The following is a 15169-nucleotide window of genomic DNA, read 5'->3' on the forward strand; positions in this document are numbered from 1 at the left end:
CTCCTTGCCAGACACTCTTTAGTTCTGAATTTCCTGTTATCCCAAATAAGTCTTGTAGGTGTTACGGTATTTAGATATAGGCATTTTTTCAATATACTACCGTACTTATCCACATATAAGACAAGGTTTTTTCCCCAAATTCATAATTTGAAAAATACAGAATTGCCTTATATTTGCAGATGAAATTATTGCTGCTGTGGTCAACACTGTTACATTGTTTAATGGATGATTATAGGGGTCATCTTACATTTACAGATGTTTTAGCCACTGAGCAGTCATACAAATTTATTTTGAAGAATTCGTAAGGGTGGGGCATAAAAAACAATATTTGTGTTTGAATAGGTGCTTGATCATCAGTCTTGTTCAGTCACTCACGTGACTGTTGACTCATGGTGCTAGTGCAAGGGATAGTCCAGAAACTGTGAACTAGCCACTGCAACCATCTATTTCTGAGCTTAAAAATGAGCAGTTTTGTGAAACACAGGAGGAAGTAGCATTAAATTCTGTCAACTTACAAACTTTTGTTGTATTAGAATATGATTGCAATAAGCTAATATTTATTGCTTGTGCCTTTGTCGCGCATTTTGCGCAGGGTTGGCGTGGTTAAATCGTATTTGGCATGTTAGTTTGAAGGGGTGGCCGGATGCCCTTCCTGCCACCACCCCATGCCCCCTGGAACAGAATCAGAGAACCCCATCTGTCTGCGTCTAGTGTTAATCATGAAAAAGTGCAGATGCGTTTCAAAACGTCTGAGTTGTGTGACTGAGGCGGGACGTGGGGACGAGCCAGCCCAATATTCACCTAGAGGGATGTGGAAAATCGCCTAAAAACCACATCCAGGCTGGCTGGCACACCGGCCCTTGTCGTTAATCTGGCGGGCGAATATGATTTCAATAAAAGTTCTCATAAACGATGGATACTGAAAACACACACACACACACACACACACACACACACACACACACACTCACTGATTTTTAAGTAAAGATAACATTCAAAGGCGAAAAAGGTGTGCCTCAAGATCCATTACTCCATTCTGAACCCAAAACAATACCTTATTTGGTTATGGGAAATTCTAATGATTTACCAAGTGGGGGTTGCAAATGAGAAATTCGGTAGAGTACTGGTGGAAAACATTACCAGCTTTAGAACAAGAAGAAACAAGAAAGCAAAGTAGTGCAGAATTAAATTTCTAACCAATAAAAGCCACATTTAACTGACAGCAGTTGTTATTGCAAGAATAAATTACAGCAGAAAGACCCATTCAGAAAATACAGCAGACAACACTAGATTGTGGGATGAGCAAAAGTTTGAGAATTGGGCCAAATCATGATTTCTGTCTTACTTTTTACATACTAATTTCTGCTGTTACATATGACCACACCCTAGAAGATACTGACAGCCTTGTTTCCCTGTTGCTCAAACACAGCATGGTTTGAGTGGGAACAGTGAGACCGCCTGGGCTGAGAAATGAGTACTAGGACAAGTGCGGGGAGGGAGGCTACTGCGTACTTCGGCTTTTTATGAACACCTGTCATGTTTAAACTGTAGTTTACCTGAATCCATTTGTACTTGTAATCAAATTGACTTTCAAATTCGATGAACACTCAACAATAGCAAAAATTTCTGCAGGAGATAGTAAAAATCTAGATTGGAACTAATGACCTGCTGAGTGTTTCGGACAGCAATGATGTCGGTGCTTATCATGATGTATGATGGGAACGATAGGGGGTATGTCAGCTGCTGGCTCTACACATCCAGTGAGAGAGCAGAGGGCAGGCAATATGTTTGCAAGCAAGAGACATGGTAACATCTCACTTCAGTGTATGTGCAAAATCTGCTAATTATTCAGAAAAAAGCTGTGGTCTCAGCTTCCACCATAACCACAGCCTCAAAAATTGCAACATATTCAGAAGTAGTAGCCAGATATGCGACAACGAAGATAAAGTTTCATAGCCATCGTGTTAGGAGGAGGAGGATGTTGTTGTTGGTGACAACTCGATGATGGAGATGATGATAATGATGATTTTTAATGATTTAAAATACTTATGTCACAGTTGACAGGCCAACTAAACAAAAAAAGGCAGTGAAGATAAAAATTAATGTACACAATTTCTTTTTCTTCATTTCTCTTTGCATTATCAAACAAAAAAAATTTTAATTTTGGATAGTCCAGATATGTTAAACATTTTTTTCCAAAGATCCTCCTAAAGAAGGGAGGGTCGTCTCCTATCTCGAGTCATCTTGTACACAGGTAAAACAGTATGTATGAATTAATTTTGTTATTGGCACAATATACCACAAGTTCATGTGATCAGTAGTTCTGTGTGCACAAAAAACTAAAGAAAATATATTTATGGACTCTTTTTAACTGTCTTTATTAGTGGAGGGGAGGGCAGTGGTAGTGGCTGCAGCAGCTACACATTTGTTCATTTTTCTCATCCTGATGGCCTTGTGTTTTTCTCTCTCATACCAGCTGCCTTACTGGTAAGCAGCCTTACCTGGTAAGGCTCTGCAGCTAGCAAGTGAAGCTCAAGAAACTGCTGGGTGGCCCTTACCACTTGACTCACTGAAACACCCTTCACAAAGCTATTTTAATTGAAGTATAACCTATGTCGAATCAACATCTTTTTTTAAGGTGTCACCATATGATCCAGTGTCAACAAAGCTAGTCAATCTGACAGGTCAGTCCTTTCTCTTTCTTCCCTCCCCCAGTTTTCTCCTGCCACTTCTCCCCCTCATTCTCTATCTGGCCTCTTCCCCACCCTCCATTCCATTCTATTCTATTCCATTCCATTCCCTGCCATGCCTCTTCTCGTCCCTCCCACCCACCCACCCCTCCCTCCATTCCATTCCATTCCATTCCCTGCCATGCCTCTTCTCGTCCTCCATCCCTCCCCCCATTCCCTGCCCTACCCCACCCCTCCCCCTCCCCCCATTCCCTGCCCTACCCCACCCCTCATCCTCCCCCCATTCCCTGCCCCTGCCCCTGCCCCTGCCCCTGCCCCTGCCCCTGCCCCTGCCCCTGCCCCTGCCCCTGCCCCTGCCCCTGCCCCTGCCCCTGCCCCTGCCCCTGCCCCTGCCCCTGCCCCTGCCCCTGCCCCTGCCCCTGCCCCTGCCCCTGCCCCTGCCCCTGCCCCTGCCCCTGCCCCTGCCCCTGCCCCTGCCCCTGCCCCTGCCCCTGCCCCTGCCCCTGCCCCTGCCCCTGCCCCTGCCCCTGCCCCTGCCCCTGCCCCTGCCCCTGCCCCTGCCCCTGCCCCTGCCCCTGCCCCTGCCCCTGCCCCTGCCCCTGCCCCTGCCCCTGCCCCTGCCCCTGCCCCTGCCCCTGCCCCTGCCCCTGCCCCTGCCCCTGCCCCTGCCCCTGCCCCTGCCCCTGCCCCTGCCCCTGCCCCTGCCCCTGCCCCTGCCCCTGCCCCTGCCCCTGCCCCTGCCCCTGCCCCTGCCCCTGCCCCTGCCCCTGCCCCTGCCCCTGCCCCTGCCCCTGCCCCTGCCCCTGCCCCCCCTCTAACAATTTCTTAACTCTCTCCTTTGTGCTCCCCTTCTCATTCCCCATTTATCCCATCTCCAATACTCTACAACACGCAAGCGCGCACACACACACATGCTCCCTCCCTCCTCTTTCACGGCCCCTAATCCATCTCTTTCCTCTGTCCACCATTAGTTCATTTCTTCTAGTGTTTCATAGTAAGGTCTGATTTCTGTTTCTTGATCTTAAATGTTTTGTTATTCAACATCAAGACAGTATCACTGCTTTTGACCTCTGTAACTGTTGACATCTGTAACTGTTTGTTACCCTTCAGTGTTGACACATATGGCAGTGTATGATTACTTTTTGCATTGTGATATGTTTCAGTGATGTTAAACCAACACCAATGTTGCGCGTAAACAGCGAAGATGTGGACCTCACTACTCCTGCCACATCTCCAATTACAGATTGCAAGTTTAGCATTTCAGAATGAAACACACTTTTGAGAAATGTTCTTCATTACAGACATTAGGTGTAAACATTGTCTTTACCACATTAGATCAGTTTGTTAGAATTTGCATTACTAAATTTAGTCTGTGGATGAGGAGAAATTGAAGTGTACAGTTAAATTGAATGTAATAGTTTTCCAGCACCATTGTACATTTTTCAGACATTCTTTGTAGGTATAGGGAGATGTTTGCATACAGTTAGATTGATTTGGGGAAAAGAGACTGAAATAACAATGAACCAAGATAGATTAAATGAATAACAGTAGCATAAAAATTTCTAAACCACCACTAAAAGCTAGCACTAAAAAAATATGTAACAGGTTCACAGTATGCCATACATTCATCAATGCCAATTACTGTTTGCATTGTAATGTATTGTACCATGTTAGTTTTAAATACCATTTTTGCTCAATTTCAGTTGTATAATATGAGGCATTGTACCCGTACCAATGTCTTTTCTCCTCAGTATGTAGATCTTAAAATACAATATATAAAAAAGGAGTCACGTCAGAATTTTTCTCCCTTTTCTAGTCACAGAAAAACAAGGCTTAAATGTCAGGTTACATCAAATGTTTAATTGGTGAAGGCATTTATGACCTAAAGCAAATATTTCATGCCAACCTTAAAATAAAACTACTACTTCCTCTCGCATAAACCTTCTTGGTAAAAATATTAATAGATGGCAATAAATTACAGTTACAGTCTTCCTCAAATTGCATGTGGAGTGCTCCTAGAATTGATGAACAATAAGCTTGACATTTGATTGATTTTGATTTGTTGTTGCTCAATTCAGTTCAGTTATTTATTACATATTTATTGTATGTCATGGAAGGTCCCGACACCTTTCTTTGTTCCTCTTCTGGGTGTGTTTTACGTTTAAAATTTGTTTTGATGAGAGAATATACTGCAACAGTAGTATAAATAATATAAAGTTACAAAATGACTTGATCTCTTAAGTGCTATTACACACACACACACACACACACACACACACACACACACACACACACACACACACACACACACACAGGATGAGCAAAGTTTTTTTTTTCCTCAATTCTATATTGAAATTTATATGTATACTACTTGTATAAATATTTTTTTTTAAAATGTGTCTCGCAGTTGTTTACCATAACAGTAATTTGTGTAACTTGATACACCCTATAATGTAGAAAATTTTCATATTTGTTTGTAATGTTATGCACATGAACGTTGTTTCAAGTTCATGAAGTTAATTCTGTGGAGCTGCTAAATAGTTTAACGTATTTTATTTTGGACATCAATGTGTTTGAGTCTGTTATGAATTAACTGTTGATATGAGCCTTAAATAATGTTACTATTATTCTTTTAATTTTCATATGGTGAAAATTAAGTTCTACATCTGTTTATCGTAAGAGTTAAGTACTTATGTGTCCTCAAAACCTCTATGTAGTCAGTACTGCTATATGCCATACTGTTAATTTCAATTAATGTTTCATTCTTCTGAGTGTCTTTCTATTTATGTAATTATAGATTCTGGATGCATGTATATTATGTGCTTTTTATGTATTAAACATATCTGTTCCTCTGTGAGTGTTGTTTGCCTCTGTAATTTCACACTTCCCTGAGTACTGGAATTTTCCTACTGTCATAAGGCAGTCATTAATTTGCTGAGTTGCATGGATGCATGCTGTAAGCCCTTTGTTATTTTAATTAGTTAATAAATAAGACAAGACTAAGTAGAGTTTTTGTGTGTAATCCTTTATTAGCATTAATTTCTGCCACTACTGCTTCTCTGAAACAACTGTTTGAAATGCGATTACTGCATTGCTTTTTATCTTGTCAATTGTGCTATCAAAATTTTTTATAAATTGCTCAGCACCAACTGCAGAACTGTGAACATGTGTGAACTTAAATTCAAGGAGAGCAGGAAATGAAATAAGCCATACTAAACCTAAAAATACTATGCAGTAAAAATAAATAAGTGACAATAGTCAAGACACCCTGTTCAAAAATTCACATCTATGAAATTAAATGCTGCTGTCGAGTGACTCAGAATCCTGGTGATCGACATTGTGCACTGCTAACATGCTTGTATCCTTTGAGATCTTGCTGCTCAAACCTGATAGATTCTGTGACATTAGTCCTATGAAGAGACACTGCCAATTTCAGCTCATCCCAAAATCAACTGGATTCAACTCAGCAAAAATCAAAGGTCATTTGGTTGATTCTTAGGGGTCTTTCCCAGTATTATGCAGTGTTTAAGGTATTTTCAGTAGTGATGAAAATTGTTGGAATATTCATAAATGATAATGGCCCGAACAATGGTCTAACCATGTCCTTGCTTAACCTTTTGGTCTCAATGCTCATGATGTGCACTGGCTGTATTAACACTGTTCTTCTACAAGCACCATGTGTCAGACGAATCCCAAACTGCAGAGTGAGATTTTCACTCTGCAGCGGCGTGTATGCTGATATGAAACTTCCTGGCAGATTAAAACTGTGTGCCAGACTGAGACTCGAACTCGGGACCTTAGTCTTTCGCAGGCAAGTGCTCTACCTGTTTTAATCTGCTAGGAAGTTTCAAATCCCGAACTATCCAGTGAAGAGAAATTGTTGCTCTTTTCCCAGGTTCAATTTCACATGTTTTCTTGCCCACTTTATTCACCCATTGTGACATTAGGTGAAAGACGTGGGGCTTGTACAGCTATTCATAATAGAATCTTGGAGGCCAAATTGGTTCTGCAGAGGCAGTTTATAGTCTTAATCAACATAGCCCTTAAAGTGCCTCTGTAAACGCAGTGCCCATTCTATTGCCTTCTTCTCGGGGTATTTACAAACCATAATTTTTGGTAAGTCATTAGCCTGGAGATGTTAAGCACTGATAACCACTAACAGGCAGACCTACAAAGTTTAGTATGTCTTGGCATTGGTTGAATGTTCATATGAAGGTGCTGTGGTGTACACCAGTTCAGTGGGCAATTTACCTTGCTGACAACCTTTCTTGCCATAAAGTGACAAACTCGTGCATTCCAAAGCTTAAAAAAACAATCTGTCACATTGCCCCATTCACGAGTGTACACGCAACCAACTCTACTGAACTTCACTGCAAATGTTGTTTGCTTTTACCTCCATTACACAACTGGTTGTGTGATACATATTGATTTCCTTGGGCAAGTGTGTTGAGAAAGGTGTTTATGATTTAAAATAATAAAAACTATAACTATAGAGGGTGGTGCAAAACATTTTTCGATCAGTTTGTATTAACACTGCCCCACCCGTCTTCCAGCTTGGCTTAGAAAGAAGTTAAGGTCCATTTTAATTAATCTTATCAGTGTTGTAGGTCATTTTTTCTTTAAAATTCTCTTATTTTTCGATTACTGGTTGGATAAATTGCTATTAAGTAAAGATAGTTATTGCACTGGAAAAATGGCAAAATTTAGAGTGTTCATGATTTAATGCATCAACAGGATGAAAGACCCTAAATGAAGTTTAAAGTGCAGAAATATAAAGCCACGCTTGAACTTTTTGAAAAAAACTTGGTTTGCTGCAAATCAACTAGTTTATTTGTAAAAGCCTTTTCCCACAGTATTGCCCATGAAATACATCTTTTCCATTTCCTTCAACCCCCTCCTCCCTCTGACCACATCTTCTTCCTCCACCCTCCCTCTGACCACATTCTCCTCCCCTCTCTCTTTCCATTTGTCTCCGCTGCTTCCTTTTCCCCCTCTCGACTAATGTCTCTATGCCTTCCACCTCTTTCATGCATCTTCCCTCTCTGTCCATTTCTACCTTCCCCTCATTCTGCCCATCCCCCTCCCTCCAATCCATCTTAACCTGTCCCAAGCCATGCTGATCAGCACATGCAGTCCCTGCAATACAGCTCAACAAACCAAGCCGATACTGCTACCACAATGTGCCTGTCATACAGGGGGACCAACAATCAGGGGCTTGAAAATCATTTATTTGCCCCTCATGAACAGTGCAATGTAGGTCACTAAAGCAGGACAATGCTGCTATAACACAACATAACATACCTGTCATACAGCTACATTGTCAGGATCTGAAAAACTGTTTCTTTCTGTTGATATGGAGGCTTTCCTGCAAAGCAGGTTTGATGTGGCAGGCCAATACTATCCCCCACAACATGCCTGTCATGTAGGGCAACTTCCATGCTAGGGGCTGAAAGAAACGCGTTTTTTCCCCCCCATATCTCTGCTCCTCTTGGAGCTAGAAGGTTATAAACTTCCACAGTACTGATACTCGCGAAGTTTACTGTGCCATATTTGGTTGATATCAATCCAGGGGTTTGCAAGAAAACCCCAGACTCTCTGCTTTATATTTATAACAGATAAAGAACAATTTGAAGTTTTTACAATTATTTTTCTACCTATTTCATTCTTATTCTGCACCTTGTATAAAATTTAGGTTTTAAGGAGAAAATTAGAAAAAGTTTTCATGGCAGATAAACAGAATGTAATAAATTGTTCTTCAAACAATCAAAAAAGATAACAAGTATTTAGAATTCACAACCAGGCACGTATCTCTAATGAAAGTTGAGAGGTGAGAGATTTGCAGTACATCCTGATGTTTGCCAGCAGAAACCAATTTGACACATGAATGTACAAAAGAAAATTGTAGCTTGCAAGATTTTGAAGTTGGGCGTCATAGAGAGATCTAAACAAAGTACTGTGTCCAGAGGTTGCAAGAAAGCACAGGAGACCCTCTTCTACAAGGAGGGTAGCAAAAATATTCAGAAAATTACTATCCAGTATCAGCAACATCCATCTGTTGTAGAATATGTCAACATATTCTGAGCTCACATACAGTGAAGTATTTTGAATAGAAAAACGTATATGCCAACCAGCATTAATTGTGAAACATCAGAAATGCTAAACGTAACTCATGTTTGTCTTGCATCCTTTTCAAAAAGCATTTGTCTTGTTATCACAGTAGCACTCATCAATAAAAGTACATTAATGTATGGTATCAAATTAAATGTGTGATTGGATTGTGGGTCCCTTAGCACGTTAACTTGGATGGAGCGTCACAAACAAAAGTAAATGTGATAATGGGTAACTTATTGTTGTGCAATATGTTGGAACAGTATAATTTTTAAAAATTTTACTGTAAAAATATCACAGTTCACGTTTGTCATGCATGCCAAATTGTAATTGACACTGTTACAGTAATTTTTTTAAAGTAAAAATAACACTAGGTGCATTCTAGGGAAGTACGTTATACTCTTTCTGTTCGCAGTGTACATTAATGACCTCTCAAATATTAATAGTAACTTTGAACATTTTGCAGATGTTCAGTTAAACATAAAGCACTATCTAAAAGTCTGCACAAGATTTCAGAGTAGGAGAAAGATTTTTAACTTGCTTCAAATGCTCAGGAATGTAAAATTGTGTACTTCATGAAATGCAGAAACATAGTATGCTGTTACAGGAACATAAACAACCCACACTTTGAACCGGACAACTCTCACAAATACATAGATGTAACATTTTGTAGAGACCTGAAATGGAGTAATCATATAGGCTCCGTTGCAGGTAAAGCAGACTTCAGTTCATTGACAGGCTACTGGGAAAATCTAATCACTCTACAGAGATTGATTAGATGATACTCATGCAACCTATACCAAAATAGAACTAATCTGAACTGGCAGACATTGGAGGACAGTATCAGATATTCCACAAGTCTACTTCTAAATTTTTCAAGAAATAGTAGGAAATAAGGGGGTCCAAGAATATCAGTCTTACACATAACATTCACATATGGACTGCACATATAAGATTAATCAAATTACAGTGCGCACAAAAGCATGGAAGTAGTCATTCTACCTATGTTCCATATGTGGATGTTCTGGGAAGATTTCACAAGATTTGGTACAGTCTGAAGTACCCCTCTGCCATGCAAGTTAGTGGTTTGCAGTATACCGATGTAGATGTAGTCAAGAAACCTATAATTCTCATAATTGAGAGAAGAATACTACATATGGAATTTGAACATATTAATTTTTGGTCGGGTTGGTAATATTCAGATACATTAAAATAGTTCCTAATTCTCATATGTATTTGCTTTTGGCATTGGCCAGAGAGAGAGAGAGAGAGAGAGAGAGAGAGAGAGAGAGAGAGAGAGAGAGAGAGAGAATGGGGGGGGGGGGGGGGGGGAGACATTACAAATGCTACTAGAATTATTCAAAACTTAAGAGCCAACTGGAATTTTCAGTTTCAAGGAGAATAGTGGCGAATGGCAAAATAGTTTGGAGATTTCTCAACAAAAGGCTCTGGCCGCAGTTGCTGCTAGTCATTATCTTGTACATGTTGTAGCTTTCTTCGCTTACACTTAGCTGATACATCTGTCTGCCTGGTGGAGCAGGATGTAAGTTCAGTTAGCAAAGATTATAATCGTGTCGGTGGGCTTCGTCAATCTTCAGTCTGCCTTCACTGGGTATGCCCTTGTTTTTCTTAGTATTGAATAAGCACTTATTGGGGATTCCTGGATAAATCATCACACTTTCACTTTTTTGTGTTTGCTCAAGATGCAAGTTCCTGTCACTGATGAGTTTTCATCAGAATTGTCAACGTATCATGACAGATCTGTATCATTAATTTTACACACACGCACACACACACACAGAGAGAGAGAGAGAGAGAGAGAGAGAGAGAGAGAGAGAGAGAGAGAGAGAGAGAGAGAGTTTCAACAATTAGAAGGGAAATGTGATTAAATTTATTATTAATAAACTATACTGAGCAGATGTTCGCCAGTGAATCCACAAAGGAGTGGATAATGACCAGTAGGACCCTATCTGTGCTTGGAACAGCTACTCTTCTGTGCAAGTGAGGAAATTAGTATTTAGCTTGAGTTATCATGTACATAAAGATAACTGTCATTGGGAGAGATTACTAAATTTTGAAGGACAAAAAAAAGGAAAAATACACCCAAGAATCGCATAAAATGTAGATATTAATAGCCTTTAAGTGTCAGTATTCAGGTATCAATATTTCCTCAAATACTTCTGTTATTGGAATGTACTTCACAAATGATGAGTTGGTCACTTAATAAAACAATAGCTGTTGAATGAATGAATGACTTCAATATTATGCGTTTTTGTATAACCTCTTATCAGACATGTGTGAAACAGAGAAAAGACAGTCCTAAGTAAGAGCAGCAGTGCTGCCAGCCATGGCACATGACAAAAATATCCACAGGTTACAAGTAAAGGAGACATACCAGTTGCATCGAGTCATACAGGTTAACTGAAATTGCATGACAAACATAACTTTCTGAGGCAGCCCAGTGGTTGTATAGTGATAGCAGCACCATGAAACAAACTACTGATGACTACTAAATGACTTAGTCACCATTATTGTAGTACTGTTCCAATTATACAATGTGGTCGCGTGCTTCCTGTAAGGTTTCTTGTCTCATATCCAGTACTTCTGGTATCAGTATTGGAAGATGGGTACAATTTCTTTATTATATTGCTTCCTTTAATAGCTTGACAGTGACATGTGCAAATATCTTTTTATACATCTCCAGAGAAAAGAGGCGTGTGGGTCCAAACTGGTGATAGTCTGGTTAGCTAAGGTCAATTAGAAGGGAAAACAAATTATTGGAAAATGTGGAAATTGTTTCTACTGCGCCTGGTTCAAAAATTGACATGACTGTGGCTTTGCAGCTAGTGAAGCATGTTTCGCTAAGCTGACAGAGTGCAACTTGTCCTAATAATTAAAAGGAATTGTGTGATTTCTAAGTAGCAGATTGTGGTCTGTTTTCTGGATTCTGGGGAAGTTTAGTTTCTCTGTGTATGTAGAAGGCAAGGCAAGGCCTCGTCTGCTCCTAATTAAGTGAAACTTGTCCCCTATTATATTTGTCAAGTTTTACAGATTGAAGTTACTGGAAATGTTAGAGAGCTGCACAGTTTGTGATAATTTATATTACAAAAATATTTGGTCAGTGTGAGATTATTCAATATGATCAATAAACTCCAAATGGAAGATACTGTGTTTTTAAAATTCAAGGTATGAAGCATGAGACTGCTCCCCTCCATATCATAGACATAAAATACCCAACAATCTCGATCTTTTGTAAGTGGCATAAGAAGGAGTAACATATAAAACTGTTACCAGGTATCCTCCCTAGCGCAAGAAAAAAATATTTAATATGAAATGTAAAAAATAAGAAATTAAGGGATCGTCGTCTATAAGATGAGTTGTTTGTTGTGACATCGTCATCTTTGTTCCATTTGAGTGATTATCCATACTTCTCTCAACATAAGGGAAGGATGACTTTAATATCCCACATATTTGTACTACATCCAGAGGACTTGTCATTAAAAAGAATTGTGTAGATTGTATGTGGTAAAAGTGGGTGAATAATAGAAATGTGTGTCAAATGGACAGAGAAGTTAATTTAATACAATATATTACAAAAAGGAAAAAGTGTGATTTGCAAATAATTGTGAAAACAATGAACAGTATGTTTCTGACGTTTAAATCATTATAGTCCATTCACATTAACTGTATTACGCAGTACTATGATGGGTTATGATTAACTTCTGTCATCTAAAGGCTGTTTTTTCTTCTTGTTAATTTTTTTTTATACTTAATTAACTACAGACGGGGAGCTCTATTTAAATTGGATGTTGAACTGCACTGTTGAGGATGCCAGCTGAAGATCCTCATATTTTGTTTGTTCTCCAACTACAAACCATGAGCCTATTACATCAGATGTTCAAGATTTCTGGAAAAAAACAAAATGAACCGTTCAAAACCAGGGCAAGATCAGGCCCACTTCTGCTGTTTAAAACCCCAGTGAGAGATGGACATTGGCAGACTGATCAGACACTATTTTGTTTTATTTCATTTATGCTCCACTCATACATTCCATTATCGTGGAAAATGCCACCATGAGATTCAGTAGAAACTGATAAATGTTGTTATATTAGCCAAAAGTGTAATTATGTGTAATTCGTAAAATCAAGAAAATGATACAGATGTCTCTTGAACAGAGTTGGCTTAATTAGCTCAGATATCCTGTTACTGATGATTCAAACTACAAATGAACTAAGTATGTACTCATTACATGTAAACTTATATTAAAATTCAAAATGCATTTTTACGTACTTGATATATAAAGTGATGCATTGCCTACCATTGCACACAAAATATTTCTGGAGCACTAAATTTTGTTACCATTTGCAGGAACAAAACTACAAGTCTTACTATAAAGTTTGTTGCTAGTGTGGTGGAAGGATTTATTCTGCTCATGAAGGTGTCTTCCAATTAATATTGCGATTTTGTACTGATCAGATGGTTCATAGCTTTAGACAGTGTTAAATTCAGTGAAATAACGTTTATAATCAGAAATAAGTAAATAATCTGTAATTGCCTGTAACCAGTAGAAACATGTCACTTAATTATAACTTGGTGGACAACACCGATAAACGGGATCTGCTACAGTTCTATGCTCAGAGGCCAGAGTCTTACACTCAGGTAGTATAGAGATCACTGCTTCTGAAAGATCTACCATTTCCTTCCTTTCTCTATCCTTGATTCTCTTTCCCAAAGTTTCCCATTCCACTCTATATGTTAAGAACTTGTTACGTTGAAATTAATGTCAAGATATTTCTGTGTGTGTGGGGGGGGGGAGGGGGGGGGCTGCTTCTCAAAACAGCTTTTATTGGTTTTTCTTTCCTTCCAACTGATCCTCATTAGTCTTCACCAAAACCACAGTACCGCTGATTGTAAATGCTTTCTAGTTGTTTTCGACAGTGTCCATCTTTTACCTTTATATGGGAGCATACTTCAGATGATCATAGGAAACAACTCACTCCAAAGGAAATGGAGTACGTGGAAAACTTTCAACGACATTAGTAACATTCTAGCAGTTCATTGCGTAAGGACTGTGACAGCTTGCTTGTAAACAAATAAACAGTTTTTCATCCAAGTGACAGGAGTCTGCTATGGACTACAGATTAACAGTCAATATCATTTTCCATTTTAGCTCTTGTTCATTTGCCAGCTTTGATGACCTGCCTGTATCTCTTCTCGAAACCATCACGCCATGCTTTTTCCATTCTTCTGCCAGTAGACCCTTCATTTTTTTAATTTGTTCTCCAGCCTAAAACCCTGGTAGTTTTTCACCATTTGTCTACATTCATTCATGTGTCTTATTTTGTCCTCGAGGGTACTGATTTTTTAAGATCTTTGTCACGTATTTGGAACCATTTCAAACTTTTTGCCTTTGGCCTTATAAACTCCTAGTTTTTGTTAAACAATCATCAGGCAGTCAGAAAATGTGCCTATTGAATAATGACCTTTTCTTTTTAATCAAACATATTACTGATTCTATCTCTCTTTTTTCTGAACTGTTCCTTATTTCAGCTCAAACATACTTTTGTGTACGCCCATTATCTATCTTTCTTCTTCTTTTATGTGATCAGGCCCAGTGGACTGCACGCTGTTACAAGTTTCCTCCTACATTGTATTCTGTCTATTGCTGCTATCCATCATCTGTTCACATCTATTGATGCTTGGTTTAAATCTTCCCTGGGGATCTCTTTCCTGTAGATGTGAAATCCAGGAGCTTCCAAGGCCACCTGTGATCTTCCATCTGGGCCAAATGGCTGGCCTGCTGCATTCGTTTGGCTTTGACAGTTCCTGCTATGTGCGGCTGCTGGTATAGTTGCTCAAGCTCTTGGTTGTGTCTGATCCTCCATTCCCCTGTCTCTTGCTTCCAGAACTGGACCGAAGGTCTTCCAAAGCATTTTTCTCTCAAAAACAAGGAGCTTACGGAAGTCCTGTTTCCAGGTACTCCATGCCTCCCTGACAGCCATATAGAATAACAGGCTGGATCAGGGTTTTGTATAGTCGAATCTTGAACTGTCTGAAGAGAGATCTGGACTGAAGCAGTTGTGCTGGGCTGTGGTAAGATCGGTTTCCTGCTTGTATTCTGGCATTGACCTCTGCTTCACACGACAAGTTCTCAGTGGAAAGTGCCCTTAGGTATTTAAATTCATGACCTCTCTTGTAGGACTGCTATCCCACCTGCAGTGATTGTAGATGAGCAGCAGTCTGAATTTGACCACATTTCGTAATGAGGTACTCTGTCTTGGCTTCGTCGAATTTGCTGGCAGCCTCCTTTAGTGCTCTGGTCATTTGCTCCAACTCCTGTTCAGACCTGGAGAGGAAACAGATCTCGTCTG

The 15169-nt window shown here is 39.6% G+C and overlaps 1 protein-coding gene across 4 annotated transcripts in view; it reads left to right on the top strand.

The window, feature by feature from the left end:
• Nucleotides 1-15169, top strand: part of LOC126272067 (endophilin-B1) — a 243036-nt gene that overhangs the window by 153296 nt on the left and 74571 nt on the right. For 2 of the 4 annotated variants that reach the window (XM_049974606.1, XM_049974608.1), the window contains one exon: nucleotides 3854-5547. The exons of the other annotated variants lie outside the window; for them this stretch is intronic. In XM_049974606.1, coding sequence (XP_049830563.1) covers nucleotides 3854-3959 — 106 coding nt within the window. In that variant the 3' untranslated portion in view covers nucleotides 3960-5547. Of the gene's footprint in view, nucleotides 1-3853; nucleotides 5548-15169 lie in introns of those variants that run through there. 4 annotated transcript variants of the gene reach the window in all.

This window comes from Schistocerca gregaria, chromosome 5, assembly GCF_023897955.1.
Source record: "Schistocerca gregaria isolate iqSchGreg1 chromosome 5, iqSchGreg1.2, whole genome shotgun sequence".
NCBI lineage: Eukaryota > Metazoa > Arthropoda > Insecta > Orthoptera > Acrididae > Schistocerca > Schistocerca gregaria.